This window comes from Carcharodon carcharias, chromosome 12, assembly GCF_017639515.1.
Source record: "Carcharodon carcharias isolate sCarCar2 chromosome 12, sCarCar2.pri, whole genome shotgun sequence".
Classification (NCBI taxonomy): domain Eukaryota; kingdom Metazoa; phylum Chordata; class Chondrichthyes; order Lamniformes; family Lamnidae; genus Carcharodon; species Carcharodon carcharias.
The window spans coordinates 78,056,076-78,077,072 of record NC_054478.1 but is presented as its reverse complement, the minus strand read 5'-3'; the positions used below and the strand labels follow the sequence as shown (position 1 = coordinate 78,077,072).

General features: G+C 38.6%; 1 protein-coding gene across 6 annotated transcripts in view; it reads left to right on the top strand.

Annotated features, from left to right (window-relative positions):
* ubr3 (ubiquitin protein ligase E3 component n-recognin 3) overlaps window positions 1-20,997 on the top strand; it is a 345,071-nt gene that overhangs the window by 66,226 nt on the left and 257,848 nt on the right. For all 6 annotated transcript variants that reach the window (XM_041201112.1, XM_041201111.1, XM_041201114.1 and 3 more), the window contains 4 exons: window positions 98-277; window positions 5,428-5,561; window positions 9,179-9,265; window positions 20,020-20,085. In XM_041201112.1, coding sequence (XP_041057046.1) covers window positions 98-277; window positions 5,428-5,561; window positions 9,179-9,265; window positions 20,020-20,085 — 467 coding nt within the window. The remainder of the gene's footprint in view (window positions 1-97; window positions 278-5,427; window positions 5,562-9,178; window positions 9,266-20,019; window positions 20,086-20,997) is intronic.

Below are 20,997 nucleotides of genomic sequence, written 5' to 3'. Positions count from 1 at the left end.
GTTGCCGTTTTGTTGAAAGGAAACATTGACTTTTCTGATGTAACTCTGAACCTGCAGTTGTGTTTTCATTTTGTAATATCTGTTTCTCACTGTTTAGATGAAGAAAACAATTTTCACGTTGTTGTAAACTGTGGTGAACCACTCCTAAAGAACAACACTTATTGGCCTTTGGTTAGTGATTTTATAAATATCCTTTCACACCAAAGTGTGGCAAAACGTTTCTTGGAAGATCAGGGTCTTCTTCAGATGTGGATGAATTTTGTTTCCTTCTTTCAAGGTAAGTTTCTTTTTTAAGTATTACTTGTTTTCAGAGACTGCTACTTTTAGTGGCTGTCCAACAAAGAGTTTTTGGAATACTTTATGCACTGCTAAAGTAGAAATGGTGTTGTCCCTTTCTGCATTCCATTGCTAAACAGTTTGTGAAATAATTTTTGGCTGAAGGGCTTTTCTATAGAGTTCAGAAGCCATGAGACTTGTTTCAAATTTTGCTCTTAACCCCAAGCCATATGGTTAGCCCCTAATGCTCTCTGAAGTGGTCTAACAAGTTACACGGTTTAAGCGATTGTTAATACATCAATCTGACGTGGTTTCTGCTAAATTTGGAATGTGGACTAATTTGTTAACGGCGTGGTTTGGTCTTTTTGCATGCTAATGGAAAGGAGGCTTTCACTTTTAAATATGCTCTCTATCATGTGTTAATTTCATGGGCTGTGCAGAGAAGTTTTGCAATTTAAATATTTTGTTATTTTGTAAAATTTTCAATTTAAAGGGCAGACAAGTGATCTGATTCTAGCAACTACTGTTGTATGCACAATTGTAAGTTCACATTTTCCCACATTATACTCCATGGGCCATATTTTTTTCCCACGCCCTCAACCTACCTATATCTGTCCTTTTAAAAATTTATTCCTGGGATTGGGCTTCGCTGGCTGGGCCAGCATTTATTGCCCATCCCTAGTTGCCCTTGAGATGGTGGTGGTGAGCTGCTTTCTTGAACCACTGCAGCCCAGGTGGTGTGTAGGTACACCCACAGTACTGCTAGGAAGGGAGTTCCAGAATTTTGACGCAGTGACAGGGAAGGAATGGCGATATGTTTCCAAGTCAGGATAGTTGAGTGACTTGGAAGGGAGTTTTCAGGTGGTGGTGGTGTTCCCATCTATCTGCTGCTCTCGTCCTTCTAGATGTTAGTAGTTGTGGGTTTGGAAGGTTCTGCAACCTCCTTATGTCCTCTTCACAACTCACTTATTATCTATCTTTGTGTCATCTGCAAATTTCACTCCTTTCATCTAAGTCATTGATATAAGTTGTAAAAAGTTGAGGCCGCAGCACAGACTCCTGCGGTATTATGCCACAGTCAATGGTAAATACTCAAATCCCAGAGGGTAACTTAAAACAACTCATAACCAATCTTTGCAATTTGTATGTTTCAAGATGCAGACTTTGAATTCAGTTATAATGAGATCACGAAGCCTCAAGAGGCTTTTGTAACACTAAATTAAACATTTATTAATTAAAAGATTGTAAGCACATACATATGTCTACAAATTACTACTATAATAACTTCTAAAAATCCCCTAATTAATCTGACTCCCAGTTACACATCTGTTAAGACAACAGTAAAACACATTTAAACAGGCCCCTGGCAAAGCACACTCTAGACAGTTGCATTCAAAATGAGTTTCGTTCACATCTGGGTCCTTGCAGACAGCGGCTTGAGGCTTTAGATCTTAGAATCCCTCTCCTTTTACCAATAGCCTTCTCTTCCTTTTATACATATTTTCGTTGAATATTCTCGTTGTATCTCTAGGTTTTTTGAACTTTACCTCTTCTAACAATAAAACCCTTTCATCACATCAATTTTATTAGTAAGCTTTGGAAAAAAATAAACACATTGTTTGGCTTCTTCTGGCTAGGTGTAATATTTCACCCATTCTTTTGAATGGTTTATTTAAAAATGCAAATTGTCCCCTTCGCCACTTCACCTTCTAACTTCCCTATGTTTACCCAATTAACATTTCAAACCTACTTCTCTTGTATACATCAAAGCTTCTAGCCCAGCTGGCTTGAATCCAACGAAGGCACACGGACACCACTAGACCTCTATTTTAAAATAATTTCCAATAACATTATAGATATATCTTCTTGATAGTGGGGCTCTACTCGTTACATCCTGCCAATCAGAATAAGACCTATTTATGCATACTCTGTTTTCTGTCAGCCAGCCAATCTTCTATCCGTGCTAATACCTTACCACCTAAATCATGAACTTTTATTTTCCGCAATAACCTTTGATGTGGCACCTTATCAAATGCCTTCTGGAAATCCAAGTACAGCACGTCTACTGGCTCCACTTTATCCGAACCGCATGTTACTCCTTCAAAGTGCTCCAATAAATTGGTTAAACATGATTTCTCTTCAATGAAACCATGCTGACTCTTCCTGATTACTTTGAATTTCTCAAAGTGCCCAGCTATAACTTCCTTAATGATCGATTCTAACACCTTCCCCATGACCGACGTCAAGCTAAGTGGCCTACAGTTTTCTGCTTTCTGCTTCCCTCCCTTCTTGAATAGAAGGGTTATATTTGCTACTTTCCAGTCTGATGGAATCTTTCCAAAATCTAGAGAATTTTGGAACATTAACACCAATGCATCTACTACCTCATTAGCCACCTCTTAAGACCCTAGGATGAAGTCCATCAGGATCTGGAGACTTGTCAGCCCGCAGCTCCATCAGTTTTCTCAATACTCCTTCCCTAGTGATTGTAATTTTGCCAAGTTTCCCTCTCCCTTCTCTCCCTAATGGTTTCTACAAGTATATAAAAAAGAAAAGAATAGCTAAATTGAGCTTTGGTCCATGTGAGGGGGAGGCTGAGGAATTAACAATAGGAAACAAGGAAATGGCAGAAGCATTGAACAGGTATTTTGTCTCAGTCTTCACTGTAGAAGGGACAAAAATCATCCAAGAATAGTTAAAAATTGAAGGAAAAGAGACGGAGGAACTTATAATCATGATCATTAGGGAGAAAGTAATTTGGACTAAAGGCTGAGAAGTGCCCTGAACCTGATGGCCTGCATCCTAGGGTCTTCATCTTTGCAGCCACTTTTTTTTAGATTGGTTGTAATCTCCGAAATTCCCTGGATTCTGAAAAGTCCCCAGAGGTTTGGAAAATAGACACCTCAATTCAACAAAGGAGAGAGATAGAAAGCAGGAAACTATAGGTCAGTTACCTTAACATCTGTCATTGGGGAAAAAGCTTGAATCCATTATGAAGGAGGTTCTAGCAGGACATTTAGAAAATTATAATGCTATCAGGCAGTGTCAACATGGAGAAATCATGAAAGGGAAATCGTGTATGACTAACTTGTTAGAGTTTAACAGAATTTATTAGAGTTCTTTGAGGATGTAACAAGCTGTATTTGGAATAGCAAAAGGCATTCAATGAGGTGCCACATAAAAGGTTACTACACAAGATGAGAGCTCATGGTGTAGAGGTAACATTAGCATGGATAGTGGATTGGTTAGCTAACAGAAATCTGAGAGTCAGGATAAATAGACCATTTTCAGGTAGGCAGTGCTGGAGCCTCAACTATTTACCATCTATTTAATGATTTGGATGAAGGGATCAAGTGTATTTTAGCTGAATTCGCTGGTGAGACAAAGAAATGTCGGAAAACAAGTTGTGATGAAGATACAGAGTGTCTACAAAGGGATTTTGATAGATTAAGTGAGTGGGTAAAAACTTTGCAGATAGAGTATGATGTGGGAAAATGTGAGGTTGTCTACTTTGGCAGGAGAAATAGAAAAGCAGCTTATTAGTTAAATGGAGAGAGACTGCAGAAACCTGTGGTACAGGGGAATCTGGCTGTCCTAGTACATGAATCACAAAGGTAGCTAGTATTCAATTACAGCAAATGACTGGGAAGGCAAATGGATTGCTGAGCTTCTCAATCTTCCAAATGACTGAGAGTATGTGATCTTATTGAAACATATAAGATTCTGAGAGGACTTGATAGAGTGCATGCTGGGAGGATGTTACCCCTTGTGGAGGAGTCTGGAAATAGGGGGCACAGTTTAAAAATAAGGGCTCACCCATTTAAGATGGAGATGAGGAATTTTTTCTCAGAGGTTGTTAGACTTTGGAATTCTCTTCCCCAGAGAGCAGTGGAGGCTGGGTCATTGCATATAATCAAGGCTGAGTTGGATAGATTTTTGTTCGACAAGGGAGTTGAGAGCTGTGGGGAAGAGGAAAGTAAGAGATAAGGCCACAATCAGATCAGCCATGATCTGATTGAATAGCAGTGCAGGCTTGAGGGACTGAATAGCTTACTCCTCCTTTATCTTATGATCTTCCTTTTTAATAAACCTACATGCAACACACAGTTTACATGCACAGTAAGAGAGGCAGAATCTGTAAGCGTGCAGAAATTTTTGCTGAGTTTTGTTTTGCAATACCAAATTCCAAGTACTTCTCTTCCTTTTCCCCCCTTTGCAATCTAATTTGAACATGAGCAATCGGGAAGGCGATGGCATGGTGGTGTTGTCGTTGGACTAATCCAGAGACCCAGGGTAATGCTCTGGGGACCAAGGTTCAAATCCCGCCACGGCAGATGGTGGAATTTGAATTCAATAAACATCTGGAATTAAAGGCCTAATGATGACCATGAAACCATTGTCGATTTGTTGTAAAGACTCATCTGGTTCACTAATGTCCTTTTGGGCTGCCATCCTTACCTGGGCTGGCCTCCATGTGACTCCAGACTCCACAGCAAAATGGTTGACTCTTAATTGCCCTCTGAGCAAGGGCATTTAGAGATGGGCAATAAATGCTGGCCTAGCCAGCGATGCCCACAATCCATGAACAGATAAAAAGAAAAGCAGTGCTGGAAAAAAGAATACATGTCCCACCTGTTATCAACATCAAACAGTCCAACATCAGGATTAGGTTAAAAATAAATTTTATCCTGATATGCCGTAATACCAGTTCTAACCTTGGAAGAGCACGCTTCGGTGTATGATTGTGACATTTATTTACTGCTTTATTCATTTGATGTGGCCTTTGAGCGAGACTGATAGTTGGTGCCAATTAGGAGTTTGTGATGTGTTGCCCTCGGTGGTTTGGGTTGAGACCATCCGATTCCTCTCCACAAAGTGCTTTTACAGCTATTAGAAAAAGGAGACTTTTATCCTGTTAACCTGGGCAGGATTCATCCAGGTGAAAGGACAATGTGTCAAATCCCGGCACTGGAAGCCCTGCAAAATGTCAAACCCACTGCCAGAGATGTAGTAAATCAGTATTCAAACCTTGAAGTCTGCAATTTGTCAATGATGGTATCATGACTTGTTTATTAACACATTTTGAGTTTTTTGGACTGACAGTAAAATTCTGTTAATTATTTTGTGTTCTTCTATATTCAATTTTTCCAGGAATGAATTTAAACAAACGGGAGTTAAATGAGCATGTAGAATTTGAGTCGCAAACATACTATGCGGCATTTGCAGCAGAATTAGAAGCCTGTGCACAGCCAATGTGGGGACTTTTAACGCATTGTAAAATTAAGGTAAGATATTTCATGTGATGTGTTGTCAAGGCATATGAAGCAACATGAAATATAAAATTATATTCAAATCTGAAATAATAAATGTTTGAGTAGTTACTGGAATAGATTTAATTGAGTTTTATTAAATGATAGAACAGCACTGGTAACATGCTAGTATAAATGATCAGATTTGAGGGCCTTGTCTCTTAATGTGCTTGCTTTACTTGAGTGTGATTGTGATTTTTTTTTTTGGATTGACTCATGAGCATGAAGTTGAGCTGTTCCACTATAGGTCTAGTAAAAACTGAAATAAAAACTAAATCCTGACGTTACATAGAAGATTGATTAGCACTTGAACGGATAGATTAACATTTAAGGCCTTGATCCATTTTCAGAGGTGGAAGACTGGTCCTTTCATAGGACTGAACAAAATGGGAAAGCGACAAAGATATAAGTCAAGGGTTAGGCATAATGAAGCAAGTAGTAAAAGGATAGTTAGTGGCCTGCTGATTTTCAAATAACTTTGTGAAAAGCTGGAAAGAAGTATAAAAACCTGGATGGGAAGCAAAGATTTAAGCCAAACTGTGAAACACCATTGAAGACCAAAAGGGGCATGACAAAAGCTCAGTAAGGCATTAACATGATATGGAGTGGAGGGAATTTTTAAATAGAAGGGAGTTAAGTGAAAGATGGATAAAGTAAATATGAAAGATAATGGGGGAAAGCAGCAAAGGTCTGAATTTACTAAAGCTAAATTCAGGAAGTTGTATATGGTCCAGAAGAAGGTTGAAGTACTGCCCTGAAGTTAACTGAGCTTGGTTAATACAGTTTGGCAGAAAAACAATGTAGTGGATCACATGTGAATGAACTGAGACTTTTTGCAAGGCCAATTCTCTATTTGGTCTTCCTAATGTAGTCAAAATTGCATCATCAATTGTGATTGTAATATGCTCAATTTGGAGAATAACAAATTGCTGCTTTGCACGATGCACAATTGAATTTCTTTTAAAAAGTGACTAAAGTAGTGGACAGGGGAATTTCTGACTGTTTATTTGGATTTCCAGAAGGTACTTGATAAAGTCCCTCATAAGTGACTGTTAGCTAAAGTTGAAGCTCATGGAATTGAAGGCAAATTATTGATCTAGTCAGGAAATTGGCTTAATGGCAGGAGACGGAGGGTAAGGATACTGGGTAGGTGCTCTAATTGGCAGGCTGTGACAGATTAAGGCGTTCCTCAAAGAACTGTGTTGGGGCCTCAACTGTTCTCTGTTAATTAATTACTTAAATGATGCAGTAAAAAGCCACATATTCAATATTGCCAATGCCACAAAAATGGGCGCCATTGCTAATAGTATAGATGGAAGCATAGAATTACAAAGAAATATTAATAGGTTAAGGAAATGGGAGATTTCATTGTAAACAAATGTAAAGTTGGACTTAAAAAGGATAGAACAGGGAGCTTTCTAAATGATAAGCTAGAATCAGTGGAGATCCAAAGATACTTGGGGATCCAGGTACAGAAATCATAAAAATGCCACGAACAAAAAAAAATCAAAAAGGCTAATGGAAAATTGCCCTTTATATCTAAAGGACTAGATTATGAGAGGATAGATTTTATGCTTCAGCGAAACAAAGCTTGGGTTCAACCACACCTGGGGTTAGGTGAGCAGTTCTGGATATCACACTGTAGGAAGGTTATGTTGATCTTGAAGGGAGTGCAGCTTAGGTTTAACGGGATGATACCTGACCTCCAAGGGTTACATCGGGAGGAGAGATTGCACAAACTAGGGTTGCATTCCCTGGAATTTAGAAGATTGAGGAGTGATTTGATCAATATTTTCAAGATATTAAAAGGAACAGATGGGATTGATAGAAATTATTTCTGCCTGGTTGGAGCCTAGGACTAGGGAGCATAGGTCTGGCTCTAAGTTTTAAGACTATCGGGAGTGAAATTAGGAAACACTTCTACACAAAGGATGGTAAAAACTTGGAACACTCTTCCACAAATGGCACATGATGCTAGATCAATTAATTTTAAATCTGAGATTATTTTTTTGATACCCAAAAGTATTCAGGCAAAGGCAGGTATATGGAGTTAAATCACAGATCAGCCATGATCTCATTCAATTGCATATCAGGCCTGAGAGGCTAAATGACCGATGTTCCAATGAATAAAGACTTTTTGAGGAGGTAAGCATACTGAGAGGGAGGAGGATACAGGAAGCTTTATATTATTGTCTACTTTGATTTGCAAAAGGGCTTTCATAAACCGTTTCACAAGAGATTCTCTTACAAGCTGTTATGGTTACTCCCACATGGATGTCACTTAGTAACTGGCTTAAGGGGGGTCACAGGGGGGACAACATTTAATTAGATGCTGAGGATCCTCATTTACTGAGTAATACATAAATGACCAGGAATTGTACACTCAAGTCAAGGTAGTTAAAGCCACAGATAAGTCAAAGTAAAGGCGATTATGTTAAATCTTGACCTTTCCAAATTCAAAAGGGTTTGAAACTGGTTGATCAGTGGCATTAAGTTCAATATAGACAAATGAAAGATACTACATATTTGAAAGGTGCAAGTACCTAAAGTTGGACTTAAAAAGGATAGAACAGGGTACTTACTAAATGATAAGCTAGAATCAGTGGAGATCCAAAGATACTTGGGGATCCAGGTACATAAATGGTAGGGTTAGAACTTTTCAAGTGGGGAGTTGAAAAAATTCTGAAACTGTTAGTTGTTCATGTCTGAGACGGTGCAAGGTTGCAATAAACAGTTATATTGGCAAAATGAGTTGAGTTCTGCTGAATATTTACAGGGACCGGGTCAGGCCACACCTGTAGTACTGCATGCAGTTATGGTCCCCATGATATAAGGGGGTATTCCAGGTTCTAGAGGCAGTGCATATGAGTCTGATGTGAGGTCATCTGAAGGAAGAGCTGTGAGAAATTATAAGATGGGGCTCTTCAACCTTTAAAATGTATGTTTGTAGACAAGATAGAGAAAATAAAATCTAGAATAATATTTTTAGACACCAGGGCAGCAAGGCAAAAAGTCATAATTTCAGTGCTAGGAAGGGAAATTTTAAGACGGACTATAGGAAGTAGCTTTTATACTGATGATGAGCAACAGTAGAAAGAATGCTTGAGACTCATTTAATAAACAACTAGACATGATAATGAGAAGATCGTAAGGTTAATATTCTGCAAAGATATATTTCCATGAGATCCAGGACCATTTTCACCTGAACATATCTGTGACCATATATGGATTTTGGACTCAAGACAATGATTTGGGAAATGGAAAATGCAACTGTGGCAGATACTAGTTTCCACCAGAATGAGCCCAGGGATGGGAAGGTTCAAGTTAGCATGGGTCTCAAAGCAAATCAGACGGGGATTCTAGAATTCTTGATGCAGTCTTTTAGATATCTCAACCAATGATGAGTGGTACTGAACAACCTACATGGTGTTGTAAGAATTAGGAAACTAATTGTTAAGGGTGAAATGAAGAAATGATTAACTAAACATATGCTGGTTTATTAATATTCATTTCTGAATGCTTGATTGAACTGAATTAAATTGATATTCAAAAATCTTGTAATTTGACGGTTTATTTTGTGAATTTCTTTGTAGGAGACACAGGAATACACCAGAACAGTGGTCAGATACTGTCTGGACGCATTGCAGGATTGGTTTGATGCCATCAATTTTGTTGATGAGGTACTGATGAAATAAAGCAATATGTATGCAAAATAGATTATTTCTAATTAACAAAATTCATAAATATAATGTAAATGCAGTTAAATATGTAAGCTGTAATGGAATAATTTAACAATGCACTCTCCTGAATTGAGAGATTTTTTTTATTTAAAAAAAAATTAAAAGTACAACATTTATTACCTTAATTGGAGATTTGTTTAAAAAAATTACATTTTTCTCAGCTACATGACAATATGCTATTCCATGTCTCCAGATTTGGAAGGAAATCACTCAGTTGGTGTCACCTCTGAACTTTGCCAGGGTGTAGCTGTTTAGGGACTACTATTGGTTGGCATTGGTTTGATCCTTTGAGGAAATCATTAGTTCCAATTAGGTACTGTTTTGTCTTTGGTTGATGTTTTCATACACAGTTTGTGATTGTTATCCAAAATTGGAATAACTAAATGAGTTCCAAATCTCCAACTAGTTGTCTATGCTCAGCAGTTGATGGCATTGAGGGGAAGACTTTGGAATGGTGTGTGACAAAGGGTCCACAATGGTGGAGAAATGGTGAGGGGTATCAGTTTTCTCCTGTATTAAAAATGACGGAACCCTGTAAGAAAGACTTTCTTTCTTTCAGGTGGTGGGCATGTCATGGGAGTGCATAATCAGAGTCCTCCCTCTCCACCTAAGCTCTTTAGCAAGTGGCTATCTTTAATAGTTGAGTTAATTGATGTATAGCAGGGAATGAACTACTTAGAGATTTTAATAAACACATTTCGCTTAATGCAATCACCTGGAGCTATTCATGAGTAAGAATTAATTGGCAAATGCAACTCTTCTAAGACATTCTCCTGGCAGGCAGGCTATAGAGTCTTGGGAGAGGAATTGCTTAGCAGTTGATCTGGTGAGAATCTAGATCAGAGTTCTGGCAATGTTGGTAGTTGTTTTATATAACATTTTATGATACAATCTTTTGTTTCCATCCCTTCCAGTGAATTGAGTTTCCTGGCACACTGATTTCCAACATTCTACTGGTATTGAATGGGAACAAACTTTACATTAGAGAAACACTACTTACAGTGGACCTTCTACTTTTCCTTCCACCAACACAGCAGTCCCCACTTTTTCTTAGGACTGATCCTTTTTGGAATGGTATATCCAACTGAGTGAAGAATTCAGAAACCACTTGACATATGGCCTATTAGCACTGCAAATTTCCTAGCTTTAGGTAACAGAAGGGCAAATGAATGTTGACCTTTACCTCAAAGTGGTTGGATTTCAAAAATGAGGAACATAGAGACATAGAAGCAGGAATAGGCCATTCAGCCCCTCGAGCCTGCTTCCCCATTCAGCTAGATCATGGCTGATTATCTATGTCAATACCTCTCTCTGCGCTACCACATATCACTTGACATCACTAGTATCTTGAAATCTATCAGTCTCTGTCTTGAACATAATGACTGAGCTTCTACAATCCTCTGGGGTAGAGAATTCCAAAGGTTCACCACCCTCTGAGTGAAGAAATTTAAAGCTTAAATGGCTTGCCCCTTATCCTGAGACTGTTATGATGTAGCAGGTGATATGTGCCAGACGGACCAAATCCACAAGGGAAACTTGGCCACGCTATCACAACAGTTTTGAAATTTGTATTTATTATGAGAAGAATTGAGTCCACGACCACCTTTAGAGATTTTAAAATTAAGTTAAAATATTTATTAACAAAAGGAAAAAAAAAGCAAACACACACAAGTTTACAGTTACATGGTTATTTAGCCCAAAATTCTTAATTAAACAGGCTTCCAACTACACACCACCTTCAAGGCAGTAGTCCAAAATAGATTTGAAATTATAAAATCAACCCAGCAAGGTTACTGCAGCACTCACTCGACATTGGAATTCCAAAGGCTTGTAAATAACATAAGAAATAGGTGGAGGAGTAGGCCATTCGGCCCCTCAAACCTGCCCCGCCATTCAATAAGTTCATGGCTGATCTGCCCCAGGCTTCAACTCCTCTTTCATGCCAGCTCCTCGTAGCCCTCAACTCCCCAATATTTCAAAAATCTGTCTACCTTCTCTTTAAATACTTTGTGATCTAGCCTCCACAACTCTCTGGGGTAGAGAATTCCAGGCATTCACTCCCCTCTGAGAGAAGAAATTCCGTTGCATCTCAGTTTTAAATGAATGCCCCATTATTCTGTAACTATGTCCCCTAGTTTGAGATTCCCCCACTAGTGGAAACATCATCTCAACATCTGCCCTGTCAAGCCCCTCAGAATCTTGTACTTTTCAATAAGATCACCCCTAATTCTTCTAAACTCTAATGAATAAAGGCCTAAACTATTTAGCTGTTCTTGATAAGTCCATCCCTTCATCCCAGAGATCAGACTACTGAATCTCTTTTGAACTGCCTCCAATGCCTGTATATCCTTTCTTAAATATGAGGACCAAAACTGTACACAGTACTCCAGCTGCAGCCTCACCAACACACTGTACAGTTGTAAAAGACTTCCCTATTTTTAAACTTCAGCCCCCTAGCAATACAGGCCAGAGTTCCATTTGCTTTCTTAATTACTTGCTGCACGTGCATGCAAACTTTGTGTTTCATGCACAAGAACACCCAGATTCATCCGTGCTGCACTTTATGGGAGTCTGTCCATTTAAATAATAGCCTGCCTTTGATTCTTCCTACCAAAGTGCATGACCTTATACTTCCCTACATTAAACTCCATCTGCCAAGTTTTTGCCCACTCACTCAATCTATCTATATCCCCTTGCAGATTCCTTATGTCCTCATCACAACATGCCTTCCCACCTATTTTTGTATCAGCAGCATATTTGGATACATTACACTCTGCCCCCTCCTCTAAGTCATAAATGTAGATAGTAAATAATTGAGGCCCTAGGACTGATCCTTGTGGCACTCCACTAGTTACGGCTTTCCAACCTGAAAAAGATCTATTAATCCTGACTCTGTCTTGTGTGTGTTAACCAATCCTCATTCCATGCCAATACGCTACCCCTAATACTGTGAGCTTCTATCTTGTGCACTAATCTTTCATGTGGCACCTTATTGAATGCCTTCTGGAAATCAAAATACACTACATTTTCTGGTTCCACTTTATCAACTCTGCTTGTTACATCCTCAAAGAACTCTAGCAAATTTGTCAAACACTATTTTCCTTTCACAAAACCATGTTGACTCCGTATGATTGGGTTAAGCTTTTCTCAGTGTCCTGCTATTTCTCCTTTAATAATGAACTCCAGCATTTTCCCAATGACAAATGTTGGGCTGACTGGTCTGTAGTTTCTTGCTTTTTGTCTCCTTCCCTTCTTGAACAGGGGCATCACCTTAGCGGTTTCCTGGGACTCTCCTGGAATCCAGTGAGTTCTGAAATATTTCAACCAATGCTTCCATTATCTCTGCAGCCACTTCCTTTACAACCCTTGGATGCAGGCCATCAGGCCCTGCCGACTTGTCTGCCTCTCAGTCCCATCAGTTTGTCAAATACTTTTCCCCTCATGATAGAAACTGTTACGAGATCTTTCCTCCTGTTGGCTCCTTGCTTATCTGATATCTTTGGGATGTTTAGTGTCCTCCGCCGTGAAGACCAAGGCAAAATATTGGTTTAAATTATCTGCCATTTCTCTGTTCCCCATTATTAGTTCTCCAGTCGTACCCTCCAAGGGCCCCACGCTCACTTTAGCCACTCTTTTTATATACCCATAGAAACTGCTCTTGTTTGTTTTTATATTTCTTGTCAATTTACTTTCATAATCAATTTTCTCCTTGTTTATTAGCTTTTTAGTCATCCACTGCTGGTTCCTGAAGAAATTCCCAATCCTTTGGCTTACCACTAGTTTACATTGCTTTGTGTGCCTTAGTTTTTGATTGGATACCCTCTTTGCCACCTTTGTTAACCATGGATGGTTCATCCTTCTCACCGAATCCTTATTTTTGACCAGGATAAATTATTGCTGAGCGTTATGAAATATTTGCTTAAACGCCTGCTTTTGCTCATCCACTGACATTCTCCTTAGTCTATTTTCCAAACCCGCTTTAGACAACTCTTTTTCTTCATACCTCTAATTGCCCTTATTTAAGTTGAGGACACTGGTTCGAGACCCGAGTTGCTTGTTGTCAAACTGAATTTGGAATTCTACCATTTTGTGATTGCTACTCCCTAGAGGATCCTTAACTATGATTTTTCTTATTAATACCACCTCATTACACCTTACTAGATCTAAAATAGCCTGTTCCCAGGTAAGTTCTGCAACATATTGCTCTAAGAAACAATCCCTGATGCACTCTACAAATTTGCCTTCCATGTTACCCCTGCCAATCTGATTTGTCTAGTCAATATGCAGATTAAAATCACCCATGACAATTGTAGTGCCTTTCTTACACACTTCCATTATTTCCCAACTGTATACTTTGTCCTACAGTGAAGCAACTCTTCGGGGACCTATAGCCGACTCAAACCCATGACTTCTTCCCCTTGCTATTCCTTATTTCCACCCAAACTGATTCCACATCTTGAACTATTGCACCTAGATTACTACTCATCAGCGCATTGATACCTTCCTTTATTAACAAAGCTACCCCCCACCTCCTTTTTTTCCTTTTTGCTTATTTTTCCGGAATGTTGAATACTTCTGAATATTGAGTTCCCAGTCTTTGTCACCCTGTAACCACGTCTCTGTAATCGCTATCAAGTCATATTCATTTATTTCTATTTGTGCCGTCAACTCACCTATCTTGTTATAAATGCTGAATAACACAACTTTAGTTACTGGACACAGCAGACTTCTGCTAAAGTGGCTGGAGATTTTTCCCTAAGGACTGCTTCACATGGCCACATCCCCTTTGTAGCCTTCCATCCTTCTTCATCTATGTTTTCTCTCTTTTTAACCTGTAAATTCAGTTGTTCTACAGGTCTTTGGAAATTTACTTTTCCCATAATATAAAAATCATTCATGCTGTCAACATGGCCCCTTCCCTTTTGGGAAAAGATAAACATAATAACCTTGCCCTATTTATCTTGTTAGTTGTAAAAATCCTACCATTCCATTGAAACCCAAATACCTTTTTACTTAAAGTGCAAATTCCTTCACCCCCTACATGCTGCCCTCATCCACATTTCAAGTGCCTTTTTACACCTAACTTCTTTTGATAATTTCAACCTTGCTGACTCTTAATTTAATTAAATCAGCCACACAGACAACCATAAACCCATAATAATATTATGAAAAATATTATAGTTTTGTGACACCGTGTCCCCTGGTTCTAGATCCCCTAGCCAGAGGAAACATCCTTTCCACGTCCACCCTGTCTAGCCCTTTAATTTTGTAAGCTTCAATGAGATTACCTCTCATTCTTCTAATGTTCATAATTCTCATATTCTCTAGAGAATATCGAGAAATCCTCATTGGACAGCCCCATCATCCCACTAATTAGTCAGGTGAATCTATGCTGCACTCCCTCTTTAACAAGTAGACCCTTTAGATGCGGGGACTAAAACTGTCCACAATACTCCAAATGCGGTCTAACCAAGGTTCTGTACAATTGAAGCAAATATCTTTTCTCCTGTATTCAAATCCCCTTGCAATAAAGGCCAATATAACATTTGCCTTCCTAATTGTTTGCTGCACCTGCATGTTAGCTTTCATTGACTCATGAACAAGAACACCCAGGTCCCTTTGGAAATCAGCACTTCCCAATCTGTCATCATCTAAGAAGTACTCTGTATCTCCATTCCTCCGACCAAAGTGGATAATCTTTCACTTATCCACATCATATTCCATCTGCCATGTTCTTGCCCACTCACTAATCGTGTCCAAATCCCCTTGTAGCCTCTTTACATCCTCCTGACAATTCACATTCCCACCTAGTTTTGTGTCACCTGCATTCTTGGAAATATTACATTTAACTCTTTCGAGTACAAACACGTTTCCATCTGTTCCTATTCAGATGAAATTACATTGTTTCATAATTTGCCATGGTGAGATTTGAACTCTTGATCTTGGGGTTACAAGCCCAGTACTATAACCACTTGGCTATATAGGCCAAGCCAATATTACATTTAACCCCCACATCCAAATCGTTGATATAGATTGTGAACAGCTGGAGCCCAAATACTAATCCTTGTGTTACTCCACTGGTCACAGCCTGCCAACCCGAGAATGACCCAGATATTCCTACTGTTTTCTGCCTGTTAACCAATCCTTGATTCATGCCAGAAAATTTCCCCCTATCCCATGTGCTCTAATTTTGTTTACTAACCTCCTGTGTGGGACTTTGCCAAAAGCCTTCTGAAAATCCAAATACACCACATCCACTGGTTTCCCCCTTATCTATTCTGCTAGCTACATCCTAAGAAAATTCCAACAGGTTTGTCAAACATGATTTCCCTTTCAAAAATCCATGTTTACTCTGCTGGATCATGCCTTTATTTTCCAAGTGTCCAGTTATCACATCCGTAATAGATTCTAGCAGTTTCCCTACTATTGATGTCAGGCTAACAGGTCTATAGTTACCCATTTTTCTCTCTTCCTCTGTGCAGACTAGACACAAAAAGTAATTATTTAGTTTCTCTGCCGTTTCCCTGTGCTCCATTATAAATTCTTCTGTAGTGGACCTGCATTTGGCCTTGCTAATCTTTTCTTTTTTACACACATAGATGCTATTAAAGTCCGTTTTTATGTTTCTCACTGGTTTACGTTCATGTTCTGTTCTCCCTTCCTTTATCAGTTTCTTGGTTCTCCTTTTCTGAACTCTCAAATGCTCCCAGTCCTTAGGCTTACAGCTTTTTTGGCAACTTTATCAACCTCATCCTTTTGTTCAAATACAACCTTTAATTTCCTATGTTTGGCTTGGTTGATTCACTTTTTTCCTTTTGGGTTCTTGTGCCTTAAAGGAATGAATATTTGATGTAAACCATGTATTTGTTCTTTAAATGTTAGCCGTTGCCTGTTTACCATCATACCTTTTAATGTGTTTTCCCTATCCACCACAACCAACATGCCCCTCATATCTTCATAGTTTCTTTTGTTTAGATTTAAGACCATAGTTTTGGATTGAACTGCATTGTTTTTAACAAAAACAGAATTACCTGGAAAAACTCAGCAGGTCTGGCAGCATTGGCGGAGAAGAAAAGGGTTGACGTTTCGAATCCTCATGACCCTTCCACAGAACTGAGCAAATATAAGGAGAGTTGGTGAAAAACACCAACTCTTTTCTTCTCCGCGATGCTGCCAGACCTGCTGAGTTTTTCCCAGGTAATTCTGTTTTTGTTTTGGATTTCTAGCATCTGCAGTTTTTTGTTTTTATTATTATTGCATTGTTTTTAAACTTAGTGGAAAATTCCAACATATTATGGTCACTCTTCCCTCGAGGTTCTTTTACAACAAGATTATTAATTAGTCCTCTCTCATTTTATAATACTAGATCTAAAGTAGCCTGTTCCCTGGTTGGTTCCTCAACAGACTGCTGTAGAAAACAAATTGTACATACTCCACAGTATTAGTGCTCATTAGATTTACCCAGTCTATATGTAGATTAAAGTCTCCCATAATTCCTATATTTTCCTTGCTACATGCACTTCTAATTTTCTGATTTATACAGTGTCCTACATTACCATTATTGTTTGGTGGCCTATAAACAACAACTACTAATGTTTGCTGTCCCTTGCTGTTTCTTCGCTCCACTCAAACTGATTCTACTTCTTGATCTTCTGATCTAAGATCCTCTTTCATTGATATAGTGATCTTGTCCCTTATTATCAGCACTACCCCACTTCCTTTTTCCTTTTTGCTTGTCCTTCCAAAATGTGGAATATCTTTGAATATTTAGTTCCCAGTCACTCTGCAGCCACGTCTCCTCTGTAATGGCAGTCATGTCATACCATTTGCTTCTATTTGTGCCGTCAATTCACTTTTCTTGTTGCAAATGCTGCGTGCATTCAGACTGCCTTTAATTCTGCCTTTTTAACATTTATTCCATATTTTTACTATGTCTAATGCTAGCCTTTGTTTCTGCTGCCTTCCACTTTCATTTACTGCTTTTGTACTTCCCATTACCAGCTTTGTTTCTCTTCTGTCTGAATTCCCTTTCAAGCTCCTTCCCCCGACAAGCTAGCTTGAACCCTCTCCAACAGCACTAACAAATCTCCCTGTGAGGAATCAGCCCTGGTCCTCCTTAGATGTAACCTGTCCCACCTGCCCCAGAACCAGCCCCAACGCCCCAGAAGACTAAAGCCCTCCATCTTACATCATCCTACCCTCTACATCTCCAGCTACCTGTCAATTTGCTCAATCCTCCTATTTCTGAACTCACTAGCACATGGCACTGGGCGTAATTCTGAGATTACTTTGTAATAGTAATACTTGTGCAGGGTATTTCTGGGTTATGGTGTTCAGTTTTAGGCACCAGACCTTATGAAAGATGTATTGACCTTGTAGGGGTGTAGCAGAGTCACCAAAATGATACCGGAGCTTAAAGCCTTAGTTGTGATGCTAGGTTGCATAAACTTTAGTTGTATTCCCTTGAGTTTAAAAGGCTGAGATGTGACCAAGTTGAGGAGTTTAAAATTGAGAATTCTGTAGGGTGGATACAGAAAAACTATTTCCTTGGCTGATGTGGAGACAGCCAGTGATGTTCACATCCTGTAAAAGAATTAAAAAAAAAAAAAATTGGGGAGGGGTTGCAGTGGTGAAATCCAAAACAGGAGGGCATAATAGTAAAATTCGAGCAAGGGCATTTTGGAATCATTTCAGGAAGCACTTTTTGCACGTAAGGTAGTGCAAACCTGAAATTTGCTGCCCTAGAAGACTGTGGATTCTGGGTCAATTGAAAATTTTCAATACTGAAATAGACTTTTTGTTCCATAACGATATCCAGGAAAATGGAACAAAGATGAATAAAAGGAGTTGAGATATACATCAGCCCTGGTCTAATTGAATGACAACAAGCTGAATGGCCTACTCTTTTCCTATGCCCATCATGGCTTAAGTGAAATACAAAAGCAAAATACTGTGGCTGCTGGAAATCTGAAATGCTGGAAATACTCTGGTCTGGCAGCAATTTTGGAATTAATCTTTCGAGTCAGTGAACTTTCAGCAGAATTGGAAAATGTTAGAAACTTAATAGATTTTGAGCAAGTGAAAGGGAGGATGGGGGAAGGAGAACAAAAGGGTAAGTCTCTGATAGGTTGGAGGTAAGATTAAATGACGTCAGGTTTTATGGTGTAAGGCCAAAGGGAGAGGTAACAGGACAAGTAAAAGAACAAAAGATGTGCCTAGAAGAGGTATGAATGGCAGGATCCTAAATAATACCACCTGAAAGCAAGGTCAAGGAAATAGAGAAATGAAAGAAAAAATAAACAAAGCAGGAAAGAAAAATTAAACAAAATGGGGATGAAGGTAACAGTCTAAAATTGTTGAACACAACGTTGAATCCAGAAGACTTGATTAATCTAACTTGTCATGGTCTGGTGTTTTTGCCATTCGGTGAATCATGTGTGGTTCTGGCACTTGAACTTGGACAAATGTAGAATGCCAAACAAATATTTTCGTAAGTGCCCAGTGCCAATCTGGAGTCAGATGTGAGGTCTATGGTTCATTCTTCCCATTGTAGTACCTTTTATGTTTGGCCTTGTTTGTCTTGGAGAACTAATTTATGCTCTTTTAGCCTGAATTTTGTATGTCGGCACTTGCATTAATAAATATAAATATCTGTCTTTTAAACTGCTGGAAGGTGGGTCCCTGAAGTCTGATGCCTTGACTTCATGAAAGGGACTTGCCACTAGTATATCTTAAGGTACCAGATTGTTCAGCTGCTCGCACCAGCACAGTTTTATTTTATGATCTATGGCCTCCCTAAATTTAATCAGTGGCCAGAGAGCAGATGTCTTACCTGCTGTTATGGATAAAACGAGTAGCATAGACAATTATAAAGGACTTTTTAAAAATTTCAACTGCAGTATGTTTTCATAATCCAAATGCATTCTGCTGTGCATATATTTTGGTACAAATATGGTATTTGTTTTACCCAATGCAAGACTTTAAAGATTTAATTAAAAAATGCAAAATTCAGTTGTCTACTCAGAAGTTGGAAATTTGATTTCTAAAGCACAAAACTGATTCAGCTATGGAATTCCTTCACCTAACAAAATCCATTAATTCCCACAATGATGTGCTGACTGAAGCTTTGGCGAATGCTGCTGTGGAACAGGTGACAAAGAAGTACATCAAGATGGTCTGGATGCCCTATAAAAGCCTTATCAATGTATACTTGTGGACAGTTCTAATGGTTTTTTTTCACCCAGATTGAAACATGTTAAGAGATTGATATACTGTTCATTATTCTCTTTTACTGTGATGGCACAGCCCAGATCAGGAACTCGCCGTATGGGAGAATCATAGATGCAAACCTGCATCCTACCACTGTCTGGCAGAACGCTGTCCAAAAGGCAATCTTATTAATGTCCTGGATTGTGCATGCCCTGACGTTTTTTTGCAACAGTTGGGTTATAATTAAAATCCTATTGTTAGATTATACATTTTGATGAAAAAAGTTTAGGTCTGACATATACAGTTCTATCCTGCATGATTTTCAGTTTAATATGTTTTGTTTGTTGTTGCGGTTTAAAATAAAGTTGAGTAGCATTTTGTAATTTTAGGAACCGTTTATTTTCAAGTGTTATAAGTAAACTTTATGGTAATGCGGTATAGGAGCTTCAGATTGGTTTCTTATTCTTTGTGTTTTTTAAATCTAGCCTGCTCCTAACCAGGTTACATTTCACTTGCCTCTTCATCGCTACTATGCTATGTTTCTGAGCAAGGTAAAGTCATATTCATAATATCGCTTTTTATAAATCAACAGTTTTTAATAATGTAGAAGTTGTTTCACATGTTCAGAGGTGGGTGTGATAGCAATCCAAATGCTATCACTAAAATTTTCAGGATAATTTGCAAATTTGCCTGGGTGGTAATCTGGCAAAGTTCATCACTTCACCATTTTAGAACCTGCCCAATTTTTCTCCCATTGAAGTCAATGGAATGAAAATCAGGTGACTGCACTGGAGATGAATTTGAAAACTATCTGAGTACAATGTAATGGTACTTATCATTAAATAATGCAATAGAGCCATATATCCAATGGCTGATGACATAACAGTAAATAGTGTAGCTGAAAGCATAAAATTACAAAGCAACATTGATATACCAAGTAAGTGCTCAAAACCAGTTGGTAGCTGAGTGTGAGGCCATCCACTTTGAACAAAAATAGATAGACCTGAGTTTATGAATGGTGGAAAGCTAAAAACAATGGAAGTCCACAGAGATGCATGTATACAAATTGCTAAGATGTAATAGTCATGTACAAAAAATAATCAAAGAAGCTAATGGGATGTTAGCTTTTATACCTAGAGGGTGACAATATAAAGGTAGGAAGTTTTGCCACAGCAATGCAAAATCCTGATTAGATCACATCTGAATACGGTTTATAGCCTGGGCATCGCAATTTAGGAAAGGATATATTGGCCTTGGAAAGAGAGAAGTGCAGATTCATCAGAATGTTACCTGGGTTTCGGATAAATTATGAGCGATTACATAAACTAGGCTTGTATTCCCTGGAATATGGAAAGTTAAAGGGTGATTTAATTGAGGTTATGACGATTTTGAAAGAAATTGATAGGCTGAATAGTGTCATGATCTTGGCAGAGATCAGTAATGTTTTTATTTTTTGAAAACCC